Here is a 13884-nt window from a genome sequence, read left to right as displayed (position 1 = left end):
ACCTTGGTCATACCTTGGTCATACCTTGACCATACCTTGGTCATACCTTGGCCATACCTTGGTCATACCTTGGTCATACCTTGGTCATACCTTGGCCAAACCTTGGTCATACCTTGGTCATACCTTGGTCATACCTTGGCCATACCTTGGTCAAAGCTTGGCCATACCTTGGCCATACCTTGGTCAAAGCTTGGCCATACCTTGGTCATACCTTGGTCATACCTTGGCCATACCTTGGTCATACCTTGGCCATACCTTGGTCATACCTTGGTCATACCTTCGCCAAACCTTGGTCATACCTTGGTAATACCTTGGTCATACCTTGGTCATACCTTGGCCAAACCTTGGCCATACCTTGGTCATACCTTGGCCATACCTTGGTCATACCTTGGTCATACCTTGGTCATACCTTGGCCATACCTTCGTCATACCTTGATCATACCTTGGCCATACCTTGGCCATACCTTGGTCATACCTTGGCCATACCTTGGTCATACCTTGGTCATACCTTGGTCATACCTTGGTCATACCTTGGCCATACGTTGGCCATACCTTGGTCATACCTTGGCCATACCTTGGTCATACCTTGGTCATACCTTGGCCATACCTTGGTCATACCTTGGCCATACCTTGGCCATACCTTGGTCATACCTTGGTCAAACCTTGGTCATACATTGGTCATACCTTGGTCATACCTTGGCCATACGTTATTCATACCTTGGTTTACCTTGGTCATACCTTAGTCATACCTTGGTCATACCTTAGTCATACCTTGGCCATACCTTTATATACCTTTATATACCTTGGCCATACCTTGGTCATACCTTGGTCATACCTTGGCCATACCTTGGTCATACCTTGGCCATACCTTGGTCATACCTTGGTCATGCCTTGGTCATACCTTTTTCATACCTTGGTCATACCTTGGCCATACCTTGGTCATACCTTGGCCATACCTTTATATACCTTGGCCATACCTTGGTCATACCTTGGCCATACCTTGGTCATACCTTGGCCATACCTTGGTCATACCTTGGCCATACCTTGGTCATACCTTGGTCATGCCTTGGTCATACCTTGGTTATACCTTGGCCATACCTTGGCCATATCTTGGTCATACCTTGGTCATACCTTGGTCATATCTTGGCCATACCTTGGACACACACACACACACACACACACACACACATAAACAAACGAACACAAACAAAGGAACACACATACAGATAAACAAACAAACAAGAGGAAGCACACATATACATACACAAGTGCTGCGATAAAATCTCCAATCTTTATCTTAGTGGTATTTACGATTTAGCCGTAGTTCATCAGCAAAGCGCAGTTCAGTCTTTCTGTTCAGGTTGGTAATCTCTTTAGACAGCCTGACCATCTCCCCAGAGTAACTGATGACTTTAACTGTATATCCAATGACAATAAATGATTGCATTCAATCCGTGAACACATCTGAAAATCCACATCATCCATGCTAAATATGCCCAGTTGCAAATAAATCATTTTTATTGGAGACAGATATGAGACCATGATAAGCTCTTTCACTGACCTCATTGCTCATGTGCAGGCGACAGGAATCTGTTGAATATGTCAAAGGCAAAGGCCCATCCGAAGTCTCGTCCATCCGAATTCTTAAGATTTGCGGGACGTAATGGCGCCTACAAAATAGTGGAATTTCTACATTTTATCGGGACTTAACCTTTCACATATCACCCAGAGAATTTCTACATGGATCAGGCCTTAAACTTTGACATATTACCCAGAATTCCTGTCAGCCCCGCATGCGCACTGACCTCTGGAAGAGCTTAATAGATATAGTACTTATAAATTTATCTACATATCAATGGTATCTTTGATCCCTGTTATTACTTGTTGTTATCATGTTGCAACTTTTTAAGTAAAGCAAACACACATGTGGTATTCCATGCCGTTTGGAAAAACAGATTTTTGCACTGACAGAATTCAATCGACTGCATTACTATGATTCGATCATCAATTATTATTAGGAAATTGAAACTATCACTATGCTACTGCCATCTGTAGTATCCATTTGCTTATTTTTCTATCTACCGGCTTGTCTGTTCAGCGTGGGTTGTCAAACTAACCTCTAGCTAGCTATTACAAAGGAATAGCCCTGCTGACAGAGACAATACAAATGGAATTTGACATTAACACATGCTCGGTAGATGATTCTACCATCCATGTAGTAAGACCTGTTCAATTCTGAAGTTCTATAAGATAACTTACCTGCAAAATACGGCAGCAGTATCCATGGCGTAGATGGCGACGAACAGAACACTGGTGACGCGCCACAGCTTCTTCCACAGGCCCCAACATTTCGCCCTCTTGCTGTTAGCTTCTGCAGCGTAGGTCGCATCTGTTTGAATATAAAAAAAGGGTTTAACAAGGTTGAACGAAGTTGGATAAGGGTTTATAGAACCCCAATCCAATAATCAATGGAGTTTTAAAAAAACTGTGCATCTTAGTGGAGCCTCCACCTAACTTCAAAAGTCACAATTACTGTTGAAATCATCCTTTGTAAATGTAGTATCAAAGTCACATCATTCAACACTATGGCGAGACAGCATTATACGGTTTGGTTTTTTTAATTATGCAAATTGGACTCATCTAAATAATTCAATTAGGTAATTTCTTATTATTTATATAAATGGTATTTACAAGCAAAATACCTCCTTGCCAATACTAATGCCAGCGTACAAATGAAGAAAACAGTTTGCAGCTTACAACTCCGTACCAAGAGACCTTTCCAATGATACCAAGTTTGACCGACTTGAATGCACTCTTAGCCATGTTGCCTCTAAGCACTAGGCTAACCCTAACCCTAACCCTAGCGGTAGTGCTTAGGTCATATCTCCGGAAGTAAGCACACCATTTCAAAACGGTTTGCAGCTTACAACTCCGTACCAAGAGACCTTTCCAATGATACCAAGTTTGACCGACTTGAATGCACTCTTAGCCATGTTGCCTCTAAGCACCCTAACCCTAACCCTAGCGGTAGTGCTTAGGTCATATCTCGGGAAGTAAGCACCCAATTTCAAAACGGTTTGCAGCTTACAACTCCGTACCAAGAGACCTTTCCAATGATACCAAGTTTGACCGATTTGAATGCACTCTTAGCCATATTGCCTCTAAGCACTAGGCTAACCCTAACCCTAACCCTAGCGGTAGTGCTTAGGTCATATCTCGGGAAGTAAGCACCCAATTTCAAAACGGTTTGCAGCTTACAACTCCGTACCAAGAGACCTTTCCAATGATACCAAGTTTGACCGACTTGAATTCACTCTTAGCCATGTTGCCTCTAAGCTAACCCTAACCCTAACCCTAGCGGTAGTGCTTAGGTCATATCTCGGGAAGTAAGCACCCAGCTTCAAAACGGTTTGCAGCTTACAACTCCGTACCAAGAGACCTTTCCAATGATACCAAGTTTGACCGATTTGAATGCACTCTTAGCCATGTTGCCTCTAAGCACTAGGCTAACCCTAACCCTAACCCTAACCCTAACCCTAGCGGTAGTGCTTAGGTCATATCTCGGGAAGTAAGCACCCAATTTCAAAACGGTTTGCAGCTTACAACTCCGTACCAAGAGACCTTTCCAATGATACCAAGTTTGACCGACTTGAATGCACTCTTAGCCATGTTGCCTCTAAGTACTAGGCTAACCCTAACCCTAACCCTAACCCTAACCCTAGCGGTAGTGCTTACGAGGGGCGTTCAATAAGTAATGCCCCTCGTAGGTCATATCTCGGGAAGTAAGCACTCAATTTGTGGCTTTTATCCAATGCGAAAATGGGTTCATCCATTGCGAAAATTCCAGCCTGTTACGAAATAATGTGTTATTGAATTGTCTTTCTCTCTGTGAACATAGCCATGCTGTTGTTGATTTGTACTTAGCATTCAAATGAAGTAGTAAATGAATTTGTGTTTTTTTTTTCTGCAGTTAAAACTGACTTGCTGCAACTGAACACCTTATGGTTTATGACGACAGGCTTACGCTCATACATAGGAACAATACATAAAAATAAGCACCAACATAAAATGTCTTTTTCTTCCACATTTAATATTGCCATTTGTTTCCCACAACATTTAGAACATCAGTGACAGGCAGAGTTGAACACAATGCTAAATGTTTTCTGTAAGTTACCTTCAATGTTATATTACACATGGATCTTTTTGATGACAATACATCTTCATGTACATGTACAATGTACTAGATGATGGGGACAGGTCAAAGAATTATTCTAGTGATCAGTTAATACTGTGGTTATTCCATCATCTTGATGATAATGTAAAGAGAACCCATATAATGTTTCTTGCCATCAATAAAAAGTACTTCTTTGACAGTAAGACCAAAGTCTGGAAGGCAGTGATACAGATTTGTGTTTCTTGTGTATTTCCAACCAGGAATAATTCATGAACACCTTTGTTGTTACATATCCTTTCCAACACAAAGCGATGCCGTTTCCTCCAATATCTTTGTGAGTCAATGATGGCATTGCACAAAGCAAGGAAATTGAAAGAGGGACAAAGTTAGTTTACTGCAGTCACTCTTACATCCATGGTGATACTGAATATGACCAAGCACAGTACAGGACAGCATTCTAACAGATCCTTCTTTGTCTTGTTGAAACCTGTATGGTCCAGAGAATTTAGTTGATTTTCCAAAACCTGAAGACAAACTGGTACTTCAGTAAATGTGAAATATTACCTGCTTTTCTTAACCTTTTGAGTGTCTGTGCCAACCAGAACTAGGCTTTATTATCATTCCATAACATTGCCATATTAGTTTATAGCCACAACACATGATGGATAAGGGTGAATGCATAAATTAAGAACAATATACACTATACACAATTTTCATGTTTCCTTACATGTTACGTTAAACACAATAAAATGACTATTACTTTCAAATACAATAGCAAACAACATTATCTTTAACTCACTTACCCTATCCAAATCCCAACATTATCATATCAAACAATATTGTCCTGTTAGTTGCCTCCTAACCTTGAGTAAATATCTTTATAGTTAGCTTGCTCTCTCCTCACTATAGGCAATTTCCACAGGTCTACATTAGTACCAAGCGTTTTTTCTTCTGTGCATACTTACAACTTACTCTGAGAATTGTACAAATGCTGATAAATTCCTCTTCCTGGTCCCGGTTTAGACACTATTTGCAAGCCCTCTGTTCATAAAATGAAGGAAGTATGCTTGCTGACTTTTGAACTAATCATAAGATATTGTTTGACATAACTACTTTGCTTTGCAAAGACATTTACAGTGTAGAATTATCATGTTTTTGTTGTTTTGTGAATTAGAACTTCAGGTGAAATTTCACTCTGAGAATTACTGCAACTTTCCATCTGATGCACCCATTCTTACTCATTCAACACAGAAGCAGAAAGATTGCCATACATTTTGTATGTCTAGTTAAACATACAAGTGTATCCTGTCCTGCATAAGATGCTAAGATTTAGCACCCAAAAGACTAGTACAACTTTATCTGTATCCTAATATAAGGAAGACTATTGGGTAGCCTGCACCCTAAATTTGATTGATAATCCTTGGGCTATTTATCAGTAATAATGTTATCATTAGTAGAGTATAAGCCACTATGACCCTTGACAACTGTGTAGTATAAGACTGTGTGGCATTCAGCTTCATTTTGGCTACTTCTTTACAATTACATCTCATGTAACTGTGTACAGTCTCTGGGTACTTCACATTACCTAGACTTAAACCTTTGTACAAATTTTATGCCTACAATTTTCAAACCATGTTCTGGTTGATAATCCTTAACAAGCCTAACAGATTTCATACCCTCTATCTAAGCAAGTCTTACTAAAGCTCACTCAAATTTACTCAATCCATTTCAGTTGCCTATTAACGATAAACTTTTCTCATCATCCCAAGATACAACATTAAATTTATATATACCATTAAACCATCAATAAGCAAATATGATTAGAAGACGTACCTTACACAATACAATAACTTACCACAAAAAAGGACTATATACTATGCCACGTTTAACATTAAGCATCCTTTTTCAGCAATGTTAACTAACTGAAGGTGGTATGAGTATGACTCTAAGCAAAAAAACTGCAGCATTTTCTACACTGCATATACATTGTATATATAGATAATGAACAGAATGTGTTCCCAATATGTCTTGGGTTTATGTACTTATAAGTGTCTACACTGTTATAGAAGACAGTCGAGTTGAGTACTTTTCTTTCTGTTTCAGGTTAAATGCATGGATGTATCAAAAACCAGAAGGAATCTTAAATATTAGATTCTGATGATCTGCAATTGTGTTATGCACTTATACTACACAAATAGGAGATCTATGCTAGTTTAACGTTATCAAAGGAATCATAACACAACCAGCTAATTAAACTAGAGGCACAGAGCACAGAAAATGCTGCAGTTTTAACCAGTTGTGCAGGGAGGCTGTACAATCTCTGCATGTCATTACTATCTTTCCTTCATCCTGTCCCAACCCTAACCTTCTATACCAACTCATATTGCTTCAGAACCTTGTATCTTTCTTCGTTGTGTTTCAGCTCGCACTGCTCACACAGCATACCCAGCTTGATCTTCTCTTCTCTGCAAAAGGAATAGATACAGCATCTTAATAAGTACTGTTATATAATACTGACCAATGACTATCTGTATCTGTAAAGACGGTGTAACTGCTCTTCAGCACAACGCACCAGCTTCGCAGGCACACAGTGTGGCAGAAGCATGTCATTCCTAACCATTACACATGGTACTGTATCACATGAGAGCCTGCAGAGGACAGCAACCTTCCCACTGATCTTCAGATATGAAGAAACAGCCATCATCATCATATCTCTTTCAATATATCTTTCATTGTATGGATCCCAATACACTGCCAACAACATCCCATTTCTCCCCTACCTGGTGACTTCTTAAAAGGTACACAGGTTACAGTCAGGATGACCAAAAAAGCACTGCACAGAACAACATCATACAGTGCAAAACAACAACACCAACTAGTCTCTTACTTAGAGAGTTCCTCCCCAGGACAGAAAGCCTTCACACAGGACAGACATATCACCACCGTCATGGCACAGATCAGGCAGAGGGTCAGGAGCCGCACGTAGAACGACTGGAGGTTGAACTCGTCACACATCTGTCGGAACGCCACGCACATCTGGTTCCTCAGCTCCTCCATACGACTGCACAGCGACTGTAGGCAGATGAGTGAGCTGTTATCTTCATCATTTTTCCTGATGATGAAGCCTTTAAAATCACTTGCATGGATTTACGTAAAATTTTGTCAGGAAAAGGAGCAGGTCCATAATCTACGTTCAAAAGCACACAAAGGGAATTGCTCATATGATTTAAACAAAATTTCTGGCGGTGTAGAAAATATAAATCTCTGAGACAATTCCAGGAATATATTCAACTTAATAGTCTAGTATTTAACAGAATTTCACAGTTTTAAATCTTAGGTGATACAAGCAGACAAAAGAAACATCTTACGTGGAAGGTGGTGGGTTTCAAGGGGGGGTCAGCCCGCAGGGGGGTCTCGGGCAGCTTGCCAGGGGCAGCCACCTCCTCTGTACTGATCTCTGGGGCAATGTCCACTGCCTCCTGCTGGTTACTGGTCATCTCAGCATGGCCCATGGTCGATGTCTTGATAACTACATAATGGAAAAAATACATGATGGTCATGACAGTTTTTGCTGCTATCCATTGCACGCATGTAGTATAATACAAGGATGCAAAGAGGAGTAGAAGACAGGTGGCTTGACAGAAATTGATGACAAATGCACAGGAATTAGCCTGATTAAATCTCGCTTATAGCAGCCTGCCCAACATCCGCCAGCTTCCTAGAAGGCTAGTTACAACCCTGGACAGTAGAGTTTGTGTTACACAGACTACACAAAGTTGCCATGGCAGAGGAACTAACTTTAATCCACACCTCACACCCTTCCATAAGGTATCAGACTGGAGTTTCTTTTACAATTTTGGAGGTTGGCGGACAGCCTCAGACCGAAGGGATACAGTTCCGTTAGGAAACGTAGGACGAGAAACGAAATCAATATCGTGTAAAGCTGTTTACTGCCTCTTTCCGACAAACCTACTGGTATCATCTGTTGCCTCTTTATATTGGGTAGAATCTGTAGTAAAATTTTAATTTTGGACCCGAAAACTATCATTTTTTAACACTTTTTTTTATCGAAGCTGCTTGGAAAAAAACGAATTTTCCCAGGATAACGGCCTACGTAGTAGAGAAGCTAGATTCTTCATGATTTTGCAAAATGAAAATAAAAAAATTCCATGTGAAAACTTTTTTTGCAATCTCCGATGACGTCATTTCATCGAAATTGCATGAAAAACGCTGCTATTTGGGTCATCAGGCGGAAAAACCGCTTCACCGTTGCAGCGGACTAATAAAAAAATGGTTTTACTGGCCGACCAACTACTGTAAGTTCATTTAAGTTCGCGAGATTTTTAAGTTCGCGTATTTCGCTGAGACCTCTGCTTCGCGAAGTCATCTACTCGCGAACATGCATGTTCAATATCGTCCCCCTCCCCACACCCTCCGTCCAAAAGATCCAGTCTCTGAAACTACGTGTTTACTATGATAGCAACTTATACCAATGACAAGACTCAATTGATAACAGACTATTTATTCTTTTCAAACCGAAATAAAAGTTGAGGAAAAAGAAACATGTCGGCTTTGTTTACTTACGTACACGCCGTGACATGGCTGCGATAACAATCTACTTAGCACATTATCATAGTTTAATTCAATTTCTACAAGTTAAAAACAGAACAAAAAATAAAACTGAGTAGTACCGGTCTTTACAAATACAAGTAATGGCTATGGAATTACAGCAACTAAGATTCACAACAATAATAGCGGGGAAATTTTTACGACTAGAAACGTGGCAAACAAAACTCCGCTTACATGCCGAAAAAAAGACGTTCGTTTCATAATTCTGAGTTGGAACTACTGTAAATATCGGAGAGATAAACTCTTCACCTTCTTGTGTACAATTTGTGTCCACAAATTACGCTGAAAGTTTAAAACTTAGCGCCGTCTTTCACGCCGAAAATATTTCAAAATGGCGCCCGCGTCGCTTGTGTTTGGCGTGGGTATCCCGTCAGCCTATGCGGCAAATGTGATTGCGACATATCAGGGGTCATTGGCCCTGTTGCGTTCCGTGCGCTGTCATCAAATCACGGCCGAAACAGGCCGAAATCAGCCCAACAATGAGACAGTGGCTTGGTAGAAACACATTTTTTATTGAGTACACCAACTTTAGACATTGTTTGAAGGGTAACTATGAACTCTAAGGCGTAAATTCCGCCTTTGACGGCATGACTGGTGTTGCGGTGTGGGTGGGAGGGGGCACTCGCGTTACCGTCATAGTACCGGATCGTAACTTTAGAAAAATATTTGAAACACCCGCTCGCGAACTCAAAGATCTCGCGAACTCCCGATTTGCTCAAACTCGCGAAATTAAGTGCTCGCGAACATAAATGAACTTACAGTACTCCTCGCACAAAAATAATACAAACCACAGGCTTTTCAGGACATACGACAAATCTATGCTCAGATATAATGATCACCAAGCAATAGGGAGCAAAAGTTAGGGAGACGACAGCACACTTCCGGCCTATTACACCACCCTTCCGTCAACTCCGGTCAGATTTGAACTCCGACCTGGAACCTTAAGCGGAAGGAGAGAGAAAGGAAGACTGAGTGAGTGAGTGAAGAAAAGAAGGAATCAATGAATGAATGATTGAATCAATCAACCAATACTAACCTTGCTTGGCCACATGGACCACACTGTCTGCAGAGAGCTGATGGACCTTGCTGTGTTCCAGTTTGACGTGGGACACCATCCGCTTCAGCTCCTTCTGCTTCTCACTCAACACAATCAGCACCTGATGCACAACACCCTGTAGGACCTGGGGAGGAATGATCACAAGATGATCAACACTCAACACAATCAGCACCTGATGCACAACACCCTGCAGGACCTGGGGGAGGAATGATCACAACATGATCAACACTCAACACAATCAGCACCTGATGTACAACACCCTGTAGGACCTGGGGAGGAATGATCACAAGATGATCAACACTCAACACAATCAGCACCTGATGCACAACACCCTGCAGGACCTGGGGGAGGAATGATCACAACATGATCAACACTCAACACAATCAGCACCTGATGCACAACACCCTGCAGGACCTGGGGAGGAATAATCACAAGATGATGGGATCTGTGCATGTGCTTTTGCTTCAATTTGCAATTCTAACACCCGTCAATGGGGAAACTTCAGATTTTTCTTCTTCTTCTCCTATCTCACATGCATAGAGTTTGGTTTTAAGTATATCAATTCAGTTAACCAAAGGTAATGACCTGAACCTTACAGTTGTGCCGTTGACAGAGGTGACTTCCTCCTCGATGTGCAGCTGTTTTGCGCCCCGCTGCAGCACCAGCAGTCGCACACCAACCGTCGCCACGCCCTGGGGAGTCAGCTTCCCCTCAGAAGTTGGTTGGACTGTGGACAGAATAATGTTATTGAATTAATTACGGTGAATGAATTACGGTGTTATCTGATGAACAGGTTTGATCTTCACCAGTGTTCTAGCCAGCCTGAAATATTTTTCTGTCCCCTGGATTTCAAACAGAAATCCCTGGATTTCAAACAGAAATCCTGTCAAGCGCTGGAGGCTACCGGGCAACGACCATAGGGGGTCCTGGAAATTTTGAAATCTAAGACCCACTGAAATGCTATTTCCTGCATTTTGAGGGGCAGAGTTTGTTGGTACTGGTAGAGTAGACTCAGCTTGGTTCAATGGCATCTGTGCTGAATTTCTGCCAAAATTTCATTTGTTTACATTGTTTGATTTTTGTCCGCCACAGAGGAGGGAATGGACAAAATTTTCATCCGTCCCAAGCTGGCAAATTCTGTCAAAGGATGGAAGTATGGATGCTGGCTAGAACCCTGAATTCCTTGAACACTTATACCATATCTGGACTTTATGTTGTATGCTTTTGTACATAATGTGTGTGATGTAAATTATTGACAAATTAGATGTAGACTTACATATCTGAGCATCACAGGTCAGGTGGGTGATCCCTGGGGTGATGACCGGCAGGTCATTCACCTTTACCTGGCCTTTGTGAACAGTCACCTTCAGTTCAACCTGTAAGAAATTGAATGGATTATCATATTTTGCTAAGAAAAAAGCAGGAAAAATAAAAGCTTTTCCAGACACCAGATTCAAGATTAACATAGTAAAAAAGGTAAAATACAAAGTAGTCCCATAGCCTTTTTTGGGCTGCAGAGGCAGTGGGTTGTTCTCCACTGTGTCTAAGGTATGGAATTGGAAGGTACAGTCTATCACTCTCCTTCTACCATCTTTTACCTTCTCAACCACAGGAACTGACAGGAACCCATTTTCACACTTGAGAAAAGTCATGTAAAGTGCCTTTCCCAAGGACACAGCATCTAGCCAGGATGCCAGAGATCTAACCCATGATATCTCAATCATGTGTCTACCACCATAGCCTCACAGCCATTTGATGCCAATAATACATGTGTGAATAAACAGCAAATTGAAGGCAATCTTATTCAATCTCAGTTCTTCTTTACTAATTTTAGCAAATAGAAGTTAAGGTTTGATGTAAATATTTCTGATGTTTTTCCTTTCATTTATTGGCATTCATATGCCATATAGGACATTTCGCTGCTCCCTAAAATCAAATGATTGCCTGCCTATGTTGGGAAGAAGTTCAAGCTAACACAGTTTGAGTTCAGGCTACTTCTGTTCTCCACAAGTTCTGAAGAGATCTTCATTTCCTGTCTGCTGACCTATACTCCATTCAAATACTTCATTCCACCGTGTTCTGTTACCAAGCAACACATCAGTACAGAAATCCTACCACTTAAGCATGGACTTCCTGGATAAAACTCTAACCTTCTGCAAGTCTAACCAACCTTTACTTACATGAGGCACATAGTCACCAATGATCCTACAGACTAGAGGCAAAGATCACGACTCACATGGTAGAAGCGGAGAGATTTAAGAAGGCTCCTGGCATTTAGCACAAACTCAGATGTCAGGAAATGACTCAGATGCCCTGCTTTGAAACTGTTAGAAATCCTCTTTTTGAGAAGTATGGTGGGTTTTATAACATATTACACCATCCCTTACTATTCAAAGGGCTGCAGCTATAATGCTGAATTACATCGGCATGCCTTTGAGATGAAGTGCCACAGAAAGCTACTGAGGGTCAGCTGGACTTGACTACATCGACCCAACAGCTCTGTTCCAGAATACCTAGGAAGGCACCTAACAGCCTGAGCCTTATTTTCCCTGATTACAAAGTTACATGATACAAACCTTCATTACTTCAGGGTCCACACACCTGCTCCAGGTAACCTTATATACAACTCAGGTTTTCATAACAAACTCAGGGTATTACACAACTGGGCACACAGCTTCCCTTGATACCAGTTATCAGCATGATCATATTTTCATGAAAGCATAACAGGCAATTTGAAAAACACAACAGCTGGGGCTAGGTGCATACTCATTACTCCAAGTATACTCCAATTTCTCCAACTTTGTTACCAGTGATTACTGTTAAAGCACTTTAACTTATTCTGTGTAAGAAAATATGTGGCATGGTAAAATGATAATCAAAGTGCTTATGGACCTTAAAACCTACAACTTCTACCATGTATGTGAAAGGTAGGACCACAAATCTTCTCTGATAATTTTCGTACCTTGATGACTTTATCCTCCAACTCTCCAGGTATCTGCTCTGCCAGGGCCTCCTCCTGCACCTCTACCAGAATGGTTTCTTCCAGTGCCTTCTCCATCTTCACAGCCATGGGACTGGTGGCATCTTCCACCTACAAAACAGGGCCATTAGAACATGACATCTTTATGAGGTAGTTACGTCTTTATGATGTAGGTTTAAGTGCCCTCTCATGTTGATTAGTACTGTTATAGATTGTTTTACATTGTTGAGCCAGCTACCCTTCATGGTGAAGAGGCTGCTATATATTTAATGTCATCACAGCTAGACTGACTGGTATATGATTTTACACCTAAGTTGTTTTCCAGTCAACCTGAACTTTAAGTTTAACCCTATTGGGGCTTGGTAAGCTTTATACACTGTAACACTGCGAGTGTTGGCTAATCACGTTTCTTTGCAATACCTTTTGGCATATTTCCATTATTGCATTTTCTTAATTGTGATCGTCAAACTATAGCACTTTCATTTTACCATTAGATAAGGGCATGTTATGATGTATTACATGCTGTTCTGAAGTAAATGCAATATTCTACATGTATGTCTCTAAATGGTAAAGGCAATGGTCCCACAGGATTTTTCCAATTCAACTGTCAGTGACAATATCAGACTCATGTTCAGAACACTTGGCAACATTCCTCTTCCAGTTTTTTCCAAGTTCAAGGATGCATTGAACTTCACATATCCTTTTGTTTGTCTAAGAGACTTAGACATCAAAACATATCTTAGATTTTATCTATTTTGCTAAGTAAGAAAATCCCCCAACATATGCAGTATGACTGTCACAGGCTAACCTGAAACTGTGGCATCTCCACAATGTCTTGTGTGAGATAACCCATGTAGGGCCTGGCATGTAGGTGTGTCTGTTACCATGGATACAACCTAAAGAATGGACCAGGGTCAACCAAGCTTGTAACAGATGTTGGCACTCTTTGTTCCCTTGAATGCTCTCTAAGTCAACTCTAGTCATTCAAGTGTTCTTCAAGATCTGAAAGACTTTCACCTTGGCATTGCTTTTAGAAAACTTGAG

At 41.0% G+C, this 13884-nt stretch overlaps 2 protein-coding genes across 2 annotated transcripts in view; one reads left to right on the top strand and one right to left on the bottom strand.

The window, feature by feature from the left end:
• Window positions 1-3974, top strand: part of LOC118422161 (SWI/SNF-related matrix-associated actin-dependent regulator of chromatin subfamily A containing DEAD/H box 1-like) — a 31751-nt gene extending 27777 nt beyond the window's left edge. Inside the window, exon 21 of the mRNA XM_035829678.1 lies at window positions 3971-3974. Coding sequence (XP_035685571.1) covers window positions 3971-3974 — 4 coding nt within the window. The remainder of the gene's footprint in view (window positions 1-3970) is intronic.
• Window positions 3975-4070: 96 nt separating this feature from the next.
• The window catches only part of LOC118423214 (glycoprotein integral membrane protein 1-like), a 13057-nt gene continuing 3243 nt past the window's right edge, over window positions 4071-13884 (bottom strand). Inside the window, exons 2-8 of the mRNA XM_035831278.1 lie at window positions 12823-12951; window positions 11137-11236; window positions 10457-10587; window positions 9840-9984; window positions 7543-7703; window positions 7062-7246; window positions 4071-6639 (exon numbers count right to left, since the gene is read on the bottom strand). Of these exons, the coding sequence (XP_035687171.1) occupies window positions 6543-6639; window positions 7062-7246; window positions 7543-7703; window positions 9840-9984; window positions 10457-10587; window positions 11137-11236; window positions 12823-12951 (948 nt within the window). The 3' untranslated portion in view covers window positions 4071-6542. The remainder of the gene's footprint in view (window positions 6640-7061; window positions 7247-7542; window positions 7704-9839; window positions 9985-10456; window positions 10588-11136; window positions 11237-12822; window positions 12952-13884) is intronic.

Source organism: Branchiostoma floridae, chromosome 9, assembly GCF_000003815.2.
Source record: "Branchiostoma floridae strain S238N-H82 chromosome 9, Bfl_VNyyK, whole genome shotgun sequence".
Lineage (NCBI taxonomy): Eukaryota > Metazoa > Chordata > Leptocardii > Amphioxiformes > Branchiostomatidae > Branchiostoma > Branchiostoma floridae.
Note: the sequence above shows the minus strand (reverse complement) of the source record. Positions and strands in the feature narration are given on the sequence as shown.